This window comes from Callospermophilus lateralis, chromosome 17 (assembly GCF_048772815.1).
Source record: "Callospermophilus lateralis isolate mCalLat2 chromosome 17, mCalLat2.hap1, whole genome shotgun sequence".
Classification (NCBI taxonomy): domain Eukaryota; kingdom Metazoa; phylum Chordata; class Mammalia; order Rodentia; family Sciuridae; genus Callospermophilus; species Callospermophilus lateralis.
Genome location: NC_135321.1, coordinates 53,677,498 through 53,694,426, shown reverse-complemented (window position 1 = coordinate 53,694,426; position 16,929 = coordinate 53,677,498). Strand labels below are relative to the sequence as shown.

At 44.6% G+C, this 16,929-nt stretch overlaps 1 protein-coding gene across 1 annotated transcript in view; it reads left to right on the top strand.

Moving 5' to 3' along the window:
• Positions 1–15,757, top strand: part of L3mbtl4 (L3MBTL histone methyl-lysine binding protein 4) — a 323,948-nt gene extending 308,191 nt beyond the window's left edge. The window contains exons 15-17 of the mRNA XM_077105612.1: positions 3,904–4,073; positions 11,373–11,435; positions 15,590–15,757. Coding sequence (XP_076961727.1) covers positions 3,904–4,073; positions 11,373–11,435; positions 15,590–15,757 — 401 coding nt within the window. The remainder of the gene's footprint in view (positions 1–3,903; positions 4,074–11,372; positions 11,436–15,589) is intronic.
• The last annotated feature ends 1,172 nt before the right edge of the window (positions 15,758–16,929 follow it).

Genomic DNA, 16,929 nt, shown 5'->3' with positions numbered 1-16,929 from the left:
AATGTGATATCTTACATGCACTAAACACTCATTTTATACTAAGAGCTATTCTAATCACAGCAACTCAGTGAGGTATAAGTACCATTATTACCCACTTCAGAGAGGAAAAACCTGGATGCATAGGCAGTAAACATCTCATTCAAGGTCACTGTTCTGCTCCAAAACCAAGCAATCTGGTCAACCCAACCTTCCCTCTCTGTGCCGCAGTTCCTCTGGGGCAAGGTCATCTAAGCACTCCTTCAGCTCGACCTAAGGGTCCCACTCCACACTCATCAGCTGTGGAAGAAAGTAGACCTGGCAAAGGGTACAAAAGATACAGAACAGTCACCATGAAACACTCCCCCCAAATACATTCCCTTTTGTCACTGCCTGAGAATTAGCCTTGCATTGTGTTGATTTGGAGTTATGCAACTTTCCTTTATAAAACATTAATCCCAGTCTCAAAGATTCAGATTGCGTTTAGAGTAGGATCTGCATTGAGTGATTATAGCAGCTTCGACCTTGCTGAGTGCTTTATCCTTCACCCTCACACCAGCACTGCATGGTAGTCAACCCCAGTCATGTCTTAGAGATGATAGACTAGTTATTCAGAAGCTCCTTTCCTAACCTAACTCTTTTTAAATACAATAATCCCTCTTTACCCACAGGGCATACCCAGTGAATGCTTGAAACTGCTTCTATATTGAACCCACTATATACTCTGTTTTTTCCTAGATGCGCTGCAGCATTGCCACTTAATACCAGAGTTAATCTCTCCTTCCATGTTTTGTGCCCTGTTGCCTCCTTTGCATCAGTATTTGTACTTTGGGGACATTATTAAATGAATTAAGGTTACTTGAACACAAGCACTGCTATACCATAGTGGTCAATCTGATAACAAACAGCTAGTGAGTAACTAACGGGCAGGTAGTGTGTACAGAGTGGATACACTGAACAAAGAGAGGACTCACATCACAGGAAAGATGCCACAAGATTTCAACAAGTTATTCAGAACATCACACAATTTAAAACTATGAATTGTTCACTTTTGAAATTTTCTATTTAATGTTTTCAGACTGTGGTTGAACATACCCATGTTCAACTGAAAACATGGAAAGTAAATTTTCAAGTTTTTTATTCAATGATGTGAACTTGATACAGCAAAATTAATAACAGTAAAAAATTTTCATATGTTAAACGTGACTAATTCCCCAGGACTTAAGGTTACAGATGAATAGACGCTAACCCTTATACCCAGTAAAAATTCTTGGAACTCAGGTAGGGACTTTACAGCCCAGCAGAGAGCTGTAGATCTTTCTCCACTGCCCATGGTAGGATCTCCTGTGGCATTAAAATTGTTCCCCACAGTTCTCATGGGCTTCCAAGTAAGTTTTGTTCATTCCTTGAGTAATCCAAATTCCAATTCCCTCCAAATGAATACTTTGATTTAACAGGGGCACGGTTAACCATATTCAAAAGCCATAGATAATATCAAGCCAATCTAAATTCAAAAGTATAAAGCAAGAGCTCCCTGCCTTTAATTCTAAAGGCTGTCTTGCTACCTGAGCCAATGGGAGCCCCCATGTATCACCTTCCAGAGCCAGAAATCTGCCTCAACAATGAAATGCAGTGGGCTGAGGAACCCTAGTTCAGGTACTGAAAGAAACACACTGGGTATACTTTCAAGAGAATACCTCAACATCCAAAGCAAACAGTTCTTTTCCAGAATTATTGTGTTGGAAATTTCTTTGGTTTGGAATTCTGTGATTCTTTCTTTACATGTTTAATACCTGAAGCCTTAATTCGTGAATCACAGAAATATGATCACCATTCCTTGATATCTTCCTATTCCTGAGACATACGATTTATTAACTGTGTCTTTTCAGAGTCCTGCATACTTTAGAGATTATACATCATCAATTTGCCCAAGGCATGGGTTTGAGATACATATGTTTGTTTGTTTAAGTCCATACTATTTCATCAAAAGCAACGAGTTGAGCAATACTGTCATTCTTTTCCAGAATAAAGCCCATCTTTGGCTCAGGTCTTAATCCTTAAGAGGCCATGGCTCTGGATTTCCCTGGGAAGTTCTCTGAGGTTTCTATGTTGGTATAATCACAGCCTGGCCCTGTGATGCTTCCATCCTGAGTTTCAGGGCTTGTTTTGTACATGTTCCTTGTACAATGGGACAATGTCATTAAAGGACATTCTTATATGTCAGCATACTGGCTTTTCCAAGAAGATATGAAGTTTCCTTTCAGAACCTACAGCCTTACATACTGTTGGCAGAACTACGTGAAGAAAGATAACCTATTTACATACTAAAAAGGTCAGCATTGGACAATCAGCAGTTGGAGATGAATTTGCTGCTGGTTGCAACTGGAGCATAAGAATTGGGAAGAAGCTGGCAATTTTGCTGTCTCTTCATCTGGGTAGACAGCAAGCCTTGGTAAATATGAGGATGTCTGCTACGATCCACAAGAGCAGCATCGTATAGAGAATCCCAGTGATAGACAGATTGCTTAAAGCTTAGGGCCTTTCTGATTATAAAAGGTATACAACCGACCATGTCAAGTACAGGTCAGCCTCACCCTTTGAGAACTGTAATTAATTTGAGGTGGAATTATTTGCATAATAACTCTTTAGGCTCAGTTTGTAAGACACCAACCATCATAATAAACTTTAAATTATGTAGCTATTGCTTTCTTAACCTGTCATTTGCATTATGAAGGGTGTACTTTTTTTCTTGAAATATTTCTTTTCATAATATGTCTTTTCAACGTCTTTTTAAATATTGGTAGCTTTATTTTACTAATGCACGTCAAAAGTATCTTAGAAGATATTATAAAGGCAATGTTTTTCTCTGAAATCTCTGTAACATGTTTTTGTTCCTTGCCCATTTGTAGATTCAAAGTAAAATAGAGGATTTAAATCTATGGTCTATCTTAAATGTTGGGATGTAACTTAAGAATAAAGTTACTTTGGGACTAGGGATGTAATAGTATGGTAGAGCACTTGCCCAGCATGCATGAGGCCCCGGGTTCAATCATCAGCACTGCAATAAACAAATAAATAAATAGTGAAGTCACTATTGAGGGGAAAAACTAAACAGAAGTGTTGATAAAAATGACATTGAAGTGCATCAATCCCATTGAAGTCTCACTTCAAGAGCAACCACTCTTGGGCAAGCAGCAGCCATTGTTCTTTATGCCCTCACAACCCTGGTGCACTCAGAGCTTTTGTTCAGAAAAGAGAGCACCCCACTTAAGAATGCCTGTGCCAGGGAAATCACATCTCAGCAGAGGCTGCTTTCCAGAAATCCTTAGCTGCCCCAGATTCCCACCTGAGGTTATTGTGTGCTGGGGATTGACAGCAGAAGCTGATGTCACCCCAGTTCTCATGAGGACCCTGTGCTACATTTCATTCAGTGTCACCAGGGGATTTAGGAAGCCAGATGTGGACCTGGCCAGCTTTAGATATGTATAAAGTGGCTTCCAGGAAGAAATTGTTCTTTTGTACTTACACATCCCAGATAGTTCAGTATGCCAATCTGCTCAGCATTCACATTCTGAGTGGGTCTTTGGTTCTTTAAATCTCTCCTCTGATTTAAGGAGAGAGAATCCAGGGGCAGTGACAAGCTAGTCCTTCATTGGCCATCAAACAATATCTCACAGAAATGATTTGTATTTCAAGTATTTAAAGCAAGCAGCCACAGTCTTCAGGGCCTAACATGACATCTATTTTGGGTAGGCCACTGTTCTAAAGCAGAACCATGGTATAGGCTATGCATGGGGACTCCTGGTCGTGTGACCTTGTATAAGCAGGAGACAAGGCTGTTGGTGGTGTCTGCATCTTTCCTACCCTGACCACAGGCCCTCGGCTCCAGGCTGACCTGCTGCTCACTCCACACTGCCTCTCTTTCAGAATACTCAGCTGAGCAGAACCAGCAGGCCCTGCACCAATCGGTCTTCCTGACTTCCATGTCAGCCCACCCTTCTCGGGAGCTTCCCCTCGGCAGGGAGCAGCACTGCAAGCTGCTGCCAGGTGTAGCTGACATCCAGGCCAGCCAGGTGGCCCGGTGGACAGTGGACCAGGTGAGCGCCAGGGTCATGGGATGGGACCAGCCTTTGTTGGGCTTCTCTGTTGCCTGGGAAAATACCCTTTTTCTTTCAGGCAGCCCATCCTCTATATTAAGTTAAATTCAAACGCAGTGAGAAGCCATTCATGATTTTGAGGAAATTAGGAAAGCCCAGTTAGTTAGTTTTGTGTCTCCTCTTCCCAGCCTTATCCAGTGCTGCCCTGTGCTTCATCGCTATCTGCCTGGGGCTAATTTAAGCCTCCAAGTCCACATCCCAGCTTTGATTTGAGGAAGTACAAATGTATAAGCATCTTAGACTTGAGTCCCAGCAAATCCTTGCTGGAAGATAGCACTGCCCCAGGACATCCAGGCCCTGAGCACCAAGTACATTCTCTGCAAGCAGGCCTTGCTTCCCATTTCTTCACCCAAAACCACAAGATGATCAGGTCAACCTTAGGTTGATTTTTAAAGTGCATATGGTACCAACATTGTGTAAGATGCTGCACATAGGGAAAAGCCAGATCATATTTTAATATAATCATGCCTTACAATATTGGTTTTTAATAAGGACCCGTTAAGCCCCATTGCTTACTATAGTGCAATTGGACTACTTCATATTTAAGGCCATCTTATTATAAGGAGTACACTGTTGGGTGGAATTTCTTTCTGATGAAAGTATTGTTTCCCTAGTTAGGCTTGAGAACTTTTTATTTCAATGCCAGCATGCCCCTGGTGTGGGAAAATCAGGGTCTGGATTGGGTGCTGCCATGAGAAGAACCTGACTTCCATAAATGTTTTAAAGGCAAAAGCAACAGCACAGGGAAGTCGATTAGACATAGAAGATGAAAAAGTAAAACCAGCCAAATGTGATTCCATTTATAGTCTCAGCACTACACAGTTTAGTACTTAATTAGGATAATAATATGTGAGAGCTGGGAGGCCCAGTAAGTGGGGAAATGCTGGAGCTGTCAGAATACTGAAACTTTAGGGAAAGGGCCCAGTTTGGAGGCAAGGGGACAACAAAGGGAAAACAGGAGGCACTGCCATTACCAGTGAGGGAAGGGCTCCAAGTCAGTGCTCCCAGAGACAACTCTGAAAATTGAGGACCCAGGCAGAGATAAAAGGTGCAGGGGAAGGGGAGATGCAAATGGGAGTCAAGGAGGAGCTGGAGGAAGCCCCTGGAAGAAAAGCCTCACAGGGAGGCCAGTCAAGAGCCTTCCATGCAGCAAGGCATGTGGCAGTTCAGCTCAGGGTCCTGGCTGGGGCTGCAGAGTTGGACATCAGGAGATTTGGAAATCTTGTGTTTTTCTTAATGGAGGAGAGAGAACTTTCATTTGCTTCTTTGCATGACAGCAAAAAGAACAGGACCCCCTAACAGGAGCATCAAGCAGTAAATAGGAAATGGGAGGCTGGTGGCTGATCTGACAATTTTCAAGTTTGGTACTTAATGTTAAAACAACTTTGGAAGGTGACTTAAAAAAAAAGTCTCAGTAGGACTGGGAAGTTCTCAAAAGGAAGATCAAGGAGAAAGGCTAAGACTGAGGATGCTTCCAAGGACCGTGAGGAAGGCGACATCCCAGTACTTGAGTTCTGGTATGTGTGTGTGTGTGTGTGTGTGTGTGTGTGTGTGTGTGTGTGTGTGTCTGTGCGCGCGCGCGTGCGCGCGCACAATCTCAGCCTTTTATTGCTGGAAAAGGCCTTAGAGCATTTATAAATTAAGTAAAATCAGAGAGGCCAAGAGCCTTGCATCGAACACCCCTGCTCATAATGCTTCCCGGTGCTTTGGTAACCATGACTCCCACCAGGGAGGCATTCCAAAGGCAACCTTCTCCCTATTCCCTCATGTTGACTTGTCTCAGCCTTGGTATCATCCTAACAAGATGCCCTTGAGGACAAGGAGCACATCCTAAATTTCTTGCCTGTATCTTTATGCACTACAGCACCTCTCTCAGCACTGAAATTGGTCCTCAAGAATGATCTTTGATGGATTGAAAAATGCAGGCTTTGTGTTTGTGTTCTTTTTCTATCTTTGAAAATAAGGCAGCTCTCCAAAGGGAGTCCACATCAGGGTGTTTAGTGGGTGCCCACCGACGGTGGAGTGCGAGCCCGCTCCGGATGCCACAATGAAATGGTGATTGAGGAGGATGATTTGAAAGGGCAGTGCAGATCTGAGCAGGACCAGTGGGGGCTGGGGCTCCTTTTGTGCTTTGTTAGTGCTGGTCATAGGGGAGCCTCAGTAGCCGAGGACAGGGTGTGTTGAAATGAACTTGGGCATCCTGCGTAAAGCACCATTCAGAGACCTAACATGAGTGTCTATAGCAGAAGAGAAGAGAGAGAAGGTTCCCATTGTCTGCCACCCTGGCCTGGGAGAAAGGCCTCTGCTCTGCATGATGCTACCTGTGAAGAGAAGCCAAGCAGGGCCTTTGTCACACTCCCAGAGCTGTGAGCTGGCTTTCAACTCCATTATCATCACCATGGTTGTCTCTCCCACCACAGTGTTTTTCAAAGCATAGTTAGGCCGTGAAGTCAATTTAGTGGTTATGAAATGGAAGGCAAGAATAGATACACGATGTATCACAAAGGTTATTGTTTTGGGAAACTTCCGTTAGACATAGGTATGAGCTCGTGCTAAATTATGGTCAGCGTAAGTTTATTTCTTACTCTAGACCAGGGAAATATCCTGTTCAAATACATCAATGTCTGAGAGTAAAAACCAAAATATTTTTATATTTTTACATCTTCACAGCAAACTGTCCTCCGTTCAGAGTGTCAGATGCACATTTGAGTGAGTGAGTGAATGCACAGGTGAATTTTATGTAGTGTCTTCCTGACAGGTGTGTGTCCAAGCACATGCAGGCTGGCTGTGAGTGTTGCATGCACATTCACCACCACAGATATGACTCAGTTATGCTTGGCATCTCTTATATCTTAAAATACTTCTTAAAGCACCCCATATAAATTGTCTGAGCCTCAACCAAGTGCTCCCTAAATGTTCATTAACTATAAAAGATGGAAGTCACTTTAAAAGCAGACTTTACACAGGAGGGAGTATTTTGAAAAATTCAGGGTACTGCTAGCTAAGCATAGCAGCCTTCACAATTGAGCCCTTAAAAAAGGGCAAATAAACCGTGCTGTTAAAAAATGAGACTCAGACTGGAAACATGGTCCCCAGTGGACTTTTAGCTAGTACAATCAGGCACACATCTCCAGGCTCAGCAAGGGAGAACACCACCATCCAGGAAGATTGAAGGCAGCAGCCCCACTGCGGAACAGAGGCCTGCTGCGCTCTGGAGAGGAGGCCGAGAAAGTAGGTCGTGGGGGGGACGTGAGCTGGGTACAGTGAAGGGCTCATCTGAGAACCCAGGCGATGTCATCCTTCTTAGTCTTCCCAGACTGCTGTCTCATACCTACAATTAACTTACTCAGTGTCCTTCCAAAGCAAAGCAGGGATTTTGGCCATAGGACATTGTGTTTCTGACAGTGTAGAAAATGGTGTGTGTCAGCCCCCACAGCCCCAGCCAAGGACACACGCCCACAAGTCAACCCCACACCATGGGGAGCTCCCCACAGCCATGGCCAAAGCCTGGGCTGCCACCGGTCTCCAACAGAGTAGCTGCTACTTTGAAACAGCAGAACCACCCCACTGCTGTCCTTTCGTGGACTGAGGACAAATGGACACTCCTCTCTCATTGAATTTTCTGCCGATAAATAGCTACCCGCATTTTACCACAAACTTGAAGGGAACAAAAAAAAGACTTTCTTTGAAGGGGAGAATGAGAGGAAAACCTTTGGATGTTACTCTCCTTAAAAGCTCACCACTTCACATGTGGAAAACCTGTAGCAAAACGGGCTTGCTATTAAAAGTCAATAAAACTTATTGTTAGGGGAAATAAATGTCAACTAGTAATACTGAATCAATTTTTACATTCTTAGGTTTCATGGAACTCATTCTTTACTTTGGGAAAACAGACTGAGTAGAATGGGAATTTCTTTCTGGAAAAGCAGAGAGTTTGGGAGAGGTGGCAGGCCAGGGCGACGTGGCGACCCAACTGCCTCTGGAGGGCCAGGGCAAAGCTGCAGGAGGAGGCCACCACGCTCACAGCCCTCACTCTGCTCTGTTGACACTTTGGTTTGACACATTATTTATTCCCATTAAAAGAAGCCAGTTTACCTCGACAGGGACAGTGATTTCTTGGCTAATGGTACTGGGGAGGGGATGGAGTCCTTGTTTCATTGTCCAGAAAAGGGCATTTAAAATAGCAAACCCCCAGAGCCACGCGCAGCACTTCTGCTGTGAACAGAAGCCCTTGAGCAAGTACATAAGAGCCCTTCCATCCCACAGGGAGGCCACTGTCCCCACAGTTGACGTGGCGCCCCCACCACAGCTCCTGAGTGAGACAGGATGGCACACCCGTCTCTAGCTCACTCCTGGTCCCCCTGTTCTCTCTGCCTTTCTCCTTCTATGGCATTCAGCCCTGTGAAAGAGCCACACTAGAAGAGGACCTGGGTTGATTTTGATCCCCTCAGAGATATTGGCAACATCTGGATGCATCTTTTGGCTATCACAGCTGGAAAGGGAATATTGCTAGGGGCAGCTAATGAGTAGAGGCCAGGGAGGCTGTTAAAAATCCCTCCTCCGCAGGACTGCCCCACAGCAGTTCTCTGACCCAAGGCGTTGTGGCACTAAGGTTGAGAAACCCCACTCTAGAACATGTTCCCTGGACTCAGCTTTGGTTGCTTTTGCCCCGGCACCCAGCCCCAGTTCTGGGGATTTTACCCCTGTATCCCCTCCTCCTCAGCTCTAGGCTCTTCCCCACGCAGAGCAGGTGACCAGGCCCTCATGTTTCCCGCTGACTGCAGCTGATGCCTCCGCTAATGCCCTGCCCACTCAGAAGACCCAGCACGAGTCCATCTAGATGCTGCTGGGTCACCTCTTCAGCTTTCTCTGGCACTGTGGCTCCTCAGCCCTCAGTGCACATTAGCATCCGCTGGGGAGCTCTGAAAATAAATACCCAGCACCTGGACACAGTCCAGCTCCATTCATTTGCAATCTCTGTGGACTGAGCCTGGACTTCAGTCAGCCTGAAAGTTCTGCAGGTGAATGTAATGTGTGGCCGAGCTGGAGAACCAGGGCGCCAGGCTTTCTGCCACCTGCTGATGGACATATAACCCACACCCTTGAGGCCATGCCAACCCTGCCTTTCCTGATGCCACTCCCCTTGCCCTCCTCAGTGCCAGCTGACCTGGACTCCTCTCTGCTGCTCCCACCCACCCTGTGTGGCCCTGCTTCTGGGCTGCCTCCTGTGATTCTCCATACCTGGAAGGTCTTCTCAACACATCCATCCCAAATTGCCACCCAGGAGAAGATGGAGCTTACATCAGTGACTATCTCAGGGACCCCATCCTTATGATGTTCCCACCTGGATGCAGTCTTCCCTTGCAAAAGCCTGTGCCTTTACCCTTCTCCTCTGGAGGGTCACACATTTGACCATGTGTCATAGTCATGAGAAAGGAGTGTTATACTCCGCCCCCTCTCTCTTCCCACCACACATTGAACCATTAACTCACAGGTGCAGCCCTTCCAAACCCCAGCACAAAGCCTCACACTTGGCCAGGTTCAGGATATGCTCATCTAGAACAGCAGCCTGGGGAAGGACAGAGACGCCCCATCTCTCAGTGTTTTGGGCCAGCGACTCATTAGGAGTCCTTAGCCACTGTCAAAGCTCTTGTCACCTGAGTTCCAGTTGACCAGAGGCCTTCCATGACTTCCTTCTGCTCCCTGCAGATGCTATACACATGCTCCGTGCATCCTGTTTACCTAGAAGAAGACAATCAGGTGAACTCAGTAAACCTCAGCTTTTTCCACTTGTGTTGCAGAGCCCCAGGTTCTGAATAAACTGGGCCTGTCATGCTAAGAACCACAGCTGGCCTGAGCACATGGGCACTCATCCCAGAGCTCCTGGGTCAGGGTAGTGCCAACACATGGTGCGTGGTGGCTGGTTTGGGAGGGACTTTCTAAGTCCTTATCACCTCTAGAAGGATGATTGCAAAAGGCCCCGTGATGAAATAAACTCACGGGGCCAGAAGAGCATAAAGCAGGTAGAACTCAGGTGTGCAGCCAGAGGATGTGTCTGGAGGCATTGGTCCTCCCTGACTGTTCTAGAACCTGGGTCACCCATCACCTGGTGCTCTTCTGCAGCGAGAGGAGGAGCATCTTCTCACTTTTCATGGGAGCCCTGAGGGAGTGGGTGCTCCCAGGATGCTGCGATGGTGGAGCTTGTTAGTGTAAGACCATGAGCTCCGCAGCCCTCTTGAGGCCTTCCCCGGGAGATGGGGAGAGGGACGGGGTGAGCACTCACCATTCAGTCAACACAGGAAGGACACAGCCAAGAGGAAAACAAGCCAGAGGACAGTTCCTCCTACACATCTCACTCCCGCAATTCCATTTACTATTGTGCTCCTGCATCCATTCCTCCCCTGCTGAGACTGCCAGACCCAGCTAGGAATAGCCAGAGCCCAGCAGTCATCTGGGTTTGTTAGGAGTCTACATTTTATCATGTCTGTTCAGGGAGCTCCCCTAAATTGTCTGTTGAGACCATGGCTTCCTGAGTTGACAGTCCATCCTTGACTGAGTTCTTTTATTAAAAGGAACATGGGGCATGTAGGGACAGAGAAAGGGTAAAAAAGAGAGGTGCGAAGTCAAGTGAAAGGGACCAAGTCTCCAGAACTCAGGATTTGAGGCAGAAAACCCAGGTCCAAAAACATCTCTGCTACCCACTGACCATGTGTGAGCTTGGGTAAGTTGCTAAACCTCCTTGGGCTTCAGTTCTGTGGTTGTTTAATTGGGAATCCAGCTCAGCATAGATTTATAGTTTCCTCCAGGCACCGGGTGAGGACCTGGAGCCTCAGCCCTAAGAGGGGACTCTGCCATCAAGTCTGCCTGCAAATACAGTGGTCCTTGTGAATATTGCTGCATGAGGCCACTGTCCCCTGCCTACCTTGACACTGGAGTGTGGTCAGGAGGTTCAGGTGCAAGAAGCTTCTAGAATGCCAGAACCCCACTCAGAGGGAGGCCATCACTTCACCATTATCACCATGACCCTGTTTAGGTCAGCTTGGTGATCAAGGAGAGAAAAGACACTGGGGGCAGGACTCATTGCTCAGCTGACAAATGCTAATGTGACTTGATAGTTACTATTTAAATCCCAAGTGTTTGAGGGATCCAAAGTTTATTTTACTCACATGTTGATTTACTACAACCCCCAAATTATTTCAGGTGTGTGTCTTAAATTAGGCTTTTCATCTTGCACTGTAGGTGGCTGAGTTTGTACAGTCTCTTTTGGGCTGCGAAGAACATGCCAAGTGCTTCAAGAAAGAGGTAAGAAATGTAAAAATTTTGATATATTTCCATACTTCTGGCCCCAAAGTTCTTTATTTCTGTTTAGTTAAGTATAAATAAGAGCAGTTTGGGGAGGCAAGAGAAAAGGGAGCCAGCAGGGGAGGAGCCCAGCAGTAAGTGAGGGACTAATGCAGAGGGGCAGCCACTGTCTTTGGTTCTCACTTATTTAGCTCTGCTTTGTCACAGAGTGCTGTGACACTCAGCTTAGACAGTATGCTCCACAAATATACTGTTTGGTGCAAGAGTAAATGAACAAGGTAATTAATCATGAAGTCTCTGCATGAGGCATACGGGGGGAAGAGAGGAATCTTCCCTTGGGACTACAACCAAGAAGTAGAGGGGCCTCTGCTCCAAATGCAGAAGGGGGACCATCCTGTTATCCCTGCCAGCACCTGCTTCAAGAGTGGGTGGAGGAGCCACAGAATCTTGTGAGATCTCTGCCTCCTGCCTTCCCTTGGTTGGGAATTTTCTGAACTGCTTAACATTTTTCCTGGAATTAGTATCCATAGCCATATGGGCCACAGAATGATACTGCAAATAATAATACCAACAACAGAATGATAATGCAAATAATAATGACAGTGATTACCATAGGCCTGCCATGTGGTACAGGCCTATAATCATTATCTTTTGATTCTCAAAACACTCTACATTGACAGTTCACCATGAAAAAGTTCAGGTTCAAGAGGGCTAGGCATCACAAGTAAAGAGCAGAGTTGGATTGTATCCCCAATACATCTGATTCCAGAGCCTCATTCACAGCTTTAGAACTTACCAAAGAAGTACCCTCCTAAGGACTCTGGAAAGCATCACACACCTCTCTTCCTCTCGAGTTCAGAGCCTATGTGCATTCAAGGGAAACACTATGGAGCCCACAGAATGGCCTTGGTCTACTGGCTGCCAACGAAACGAGGTTCTCCTGGTTCCACTTGAGTGCAGCACAGCCTGGGCACGGCTGACCCAGCCTCATACATGTAGTCTACTGTCTGTGTTACCCACCTTGTCCGGGTCTGTCTGCATGATGAGCAGGAAAGAATCCTTTGTGGCCACTTTTTTCCAGCTTGATCCTTCCTCGCCAACTCTGTTATGTGCTTGGGTCACTCAACTTCTCTCTTCCCTCCCCTCTGAAACACAAGCCTTTTAGCTTAGAATTTCAGGTTTCCTCATCTACCTTACAGAGTCACTGGGAAGTTCAAATACATGGAAGGTTATCAGAGTTCCTTAAATGTTAGCTGTATCATCACCATCATCACTTATTATCAGGACAACTGGATATGTGGACAGCAATTTTTGCTTGAAAATGCTAGAGCCAGACCCATGTTAGGGATGGAAGGAGGCATATTCTCTCTCCTCCACCTGTAGTGTGTGCTTTTTAGCCCTTGGGGAAAGTATTTGCTTTTATTATGTGCTAAATGGATAAATCTTCAATATATCATAAATGCACAGGAAGCTTTTCCAAACTTTTAAAGGATTAAAATGTTCAGAACAGACACTTCTCAGAAGATGATATTCAATCTATCAATAAATATATGAAAAAAATGTTCAACACCTAGCAATTAGAGAAATGCAAGTCAAAACCATTCTAAGACTTCATATCACTGCACTCAGAATTGCAGCTATTAAGAATACAAACAACAGTAAATGTTGGTGAGGATGTTGGGGAAAAGGCATACTCATACATTGCTGGTGGGACTGCAAATTGGTACAGCCAATCTGGAAAGTGGTATAGAGATTCCTTGGGAAACTGGAACCACCATTTGACCCAGCTATCCCCCTCCTCGGTTTATACCCAAAGGACTTAAAAACAGCATACCACACTGATGCAGCCACTTCAATGTTTAGAGCAGCACAATTCACAGTAGCTAAATTGGGGGACTAACCTAGATACCCTTCAGTAGATGAATGGCTAAAGAAATGCAGTATATATACACAATGGAATATTACTGAGCATTAAAAGAGAATAAAATCATGGCATTTGCAGGTAAATAGATGGAGTTGGAGAATATAATGCTAAGTGAAATAAGCCAATCCAAAAAAAATGCTAAATGTTTTCTCTGATATAAGGATGCTGATTCATAACAGGGATGGGAGGCAGCATGGGAGGAATAGACCACCTTTAGATAGTGTAAAGGGAGGGAGGGGAAGGGGTGGAAGCATGAGGGTAGGAAAGACAGTGGAATGAGACAGACACCCTCGGTACATGTATGAAGACACAAAGGTGTGGTGTGACTCTTCTTTGAGTACAACCAGAGACATGAAAAATCGTGCTCTATTTGTGTAATATGAATTGAATTGCGTTCTGCTGTCATATGTAACAAATTAGAATTTTAAAAGAGAGTTAAAATGTTCAAATCACACCCCAGGGGTCTCAGGGTAAGTCTTCCTTCCATTATAAGAATCATCACTGTCAGTGAGACATGAATTGGAAGGGGTTTGTATTATGAAATTTGAAAAGGTTTAGAACCATGGCTCAAGGTTTGTGGAAGGGAATGGAAACCCCTTTCATTCCTGTCTCTGTGGCTCTGGAGCCAGGATTTAGCTGAGTCAGGCTGTACCTCAAATGTCAGCTGCATCGTCACTGTCACCATCACCTCAGTAGTGTTACAGGGGGAAAGACACTCAAGCAGCCTCTGGAGACAAGCTCTGAGGTCCCCAGTGCCTCAAGAAGCTGTGGACAAGCAGTCTCTCTGCTAGCCATTCACCATGACTGACTCAAGGGGAAAATCACACTTCACACTACAGTATTTTCTATTTAAAAATATTTAATTGTCTAATAAAAATTGAAGGGCTGGGGATGTGGCTTAAGCGGTAGCGCGCTCGCCTGGCGTGCGTGCGGCCCGGGTTCGATCCTCAGCACCACATACAAAGAAAGATGTTGTGTCTGCTGAGAACTAAAAAATAAATATTAAAAAATTCTCTCTCTCTCTCTCTCTCTCTCTCTCTCTCTCTCTCTCTCTCTCTCTTTAAAAAAGTTGAATACATTCAAGGCATAGAACATGATGATTTAATATGCACATACGTTGTATAACAATTTCTCACAATCTGGATCACTGATACGGCCAGGTATATAGTGATGCTTGCCTAAAATCCCAGCAGCTCAGGAAGCTTAGGCAGGAGTATTCCAAGTTCCAAGTCAGCCTCAGAAACTTAATAAGGCCCTAAGCAGGTTAACAAGACCTTTTCTCAAAAATTAAAAATTTAAAAAGGACCATGGGTATAGCTAAGTAGTAAAGCAACCCTGGGGTTCAATTCCCAATACCACTTAAAAAAAAAAAAAAAAAACACCTTACAGATACATCTATCACCACTTATTCAGACATTAGATCTTCATTTAGAGCCAAGAATCCTTCTGAGCTAATTTTAAAGTGTTTTTAAGGCAAATAAATAAAATATTTACAAACTTAAGATATAAGAAAATTAAAAGGAGATAATAAAAACCAATCACTCTTCCACCAGCCAAAGACAACTTCTGTTAACATTTGATGTAAAATTTCAAATATTTTAAATATTATGTATACATGTGGTCATGTATATTTAATTTAAAAAATCAAGTTTGAGATTTGTGTCAACATGCTGTGTTATTGTTTAACAATTCATGAAATTTCTCAGATCATTAAATGTTTCATAGAGAAGTAAATCTGGGTGCCTGCTTAGTGTCTCATCCCATGGCTATACTATAATTTATTTACTTCAGCTCTTATTGGAACCCTGGATTGTTTCCAGTAACATAAGTATTGCTATAGTATGCACATTGCATATTATTCTCTCAGGGGGAAAAAAAAACTCTTGGAGATTTACAGCATTACTTTAACAGCTTTTGATACAAATTCAAGACCAAGATTTTTTAAACACAACAACAGAAATTCATACTGGAAAATTTTTGTATATGGAATTCTTAATTAAGAGAGTAAGCACCTTTTCAAAATAACTTCAGTCCCAAGACCTAGGAGGAGATGGAGTTGATGGATGGGTGGACCTGAGTCCAATGAGGGCCACGTCCTTCTCTGTCACTGACAAGCTCCCCAGGGAGGCCTTGATGATTTGGCCTCACATTCAGCACCCAGGAGTTCCCAGTGGGTAACCAAGCTTTAATGGCAGGATATTTTAACTTGTGTTTGTTTATTTGTTTGCAGCAGATCGATGGCAAAGCCTTCCTGCTTCTGACACAGACAGACATCGTCAGAGTGATGAAGATCAAGCTGGGCCCTGCGCTGAAGATCTACAACTCCATCCTGATGTTCAGGAACTCCCAGGACCTCACAGAAGAAGACACTGTCACAGGCCAGGATGTCACAGAGTAAAGGTGTTTCCAAACTCGTGCCAGTGCCAGGACTCTTTCAGCAGTAAATTGGCACCCATCAGTTTGATTTGAATGTCCCCATGGTCATATCCATATTTAATCTGGACACTTTCAAGTGTCTGTGGTTCATGTGTATAGAGGATTTTGAAGAGTGATGGTGTGCCAGTGACTCAGAGGCTCAGGCACAAGTGTGGGTTTATGAATGTGGTTATCGTTGATGGGATCCTTTCTGCTATGATGTGTTGCAACAAACAGACCAAAGAAGCCCACACATACATCTGTGTCCTTCCCTCACCATAAAAGAAGACATTTTCCATCTTGCAAGCACAAGTCTCTCAAGTGGTACAATATCAGAAAAGCAGATGCATCAATACATTGTTAGTGTTTTCACCAGAACCACATCTGAACATGGCTCATACCTGCTGACTGGAGGCCTGGCACTTTAAAGACTTCCTGTGAGGCTTTTGTGTACTTTACTCAGGAAAGTATGACTCTTTAAAAAAATAATAAGCACATGATTTTGCAGTTCATGAAATCTCTTTTTTATTCCATTAACCACTTCTTGGTTGCCGCCCCAAGGAGTCCAGGAGCTTACACAAAAGAACATGCCCAGGAGTCATGGGAGAACAGTTGGGTGGGCCCTTCCAGAAGCTGATAATACCCTTCTGAGGAGCTTTCACCAGCTGTGGGTACCCTAGGGTCCGCATTCGAACACTGGCATTAGCTGGTAGGCCAGCTGCCACCCACAGTGAAATCCTCCTGGCTCCCACTCTGGAGAGCTCAGGAGTGCTGTTTTCCCCTGCATCCTGTCGGATCTCTGTAACAAGTACATCTGGGCCCTGTGTACACCTTTACAGAACCCTGCCATTAGGAAGGAATATTTCTAAGGTTGGGAGCTCAGTGTCTGTTATTTGTTTGAAAAATTCTGACTCATTATCAGATTTTATTTGTTTTATAATTGATTATATCAGAGATCCCAAGTTGTGTGGAGTTTGTCCCACAGTTACAAAAGGCAAGTACCTCTTTCTTAGCTTCTTACTGCTCTTCCATGTAGAGCAGTTAGCTACAAATGCCCTCATGGAAGTAGAAATTTGTCATTTTAGGGTAGGAAGAAAAAAGGGAATTCATAGAGAAGAGACTCAGAACTGACCACATCCATTTGCTTCCTTAGGA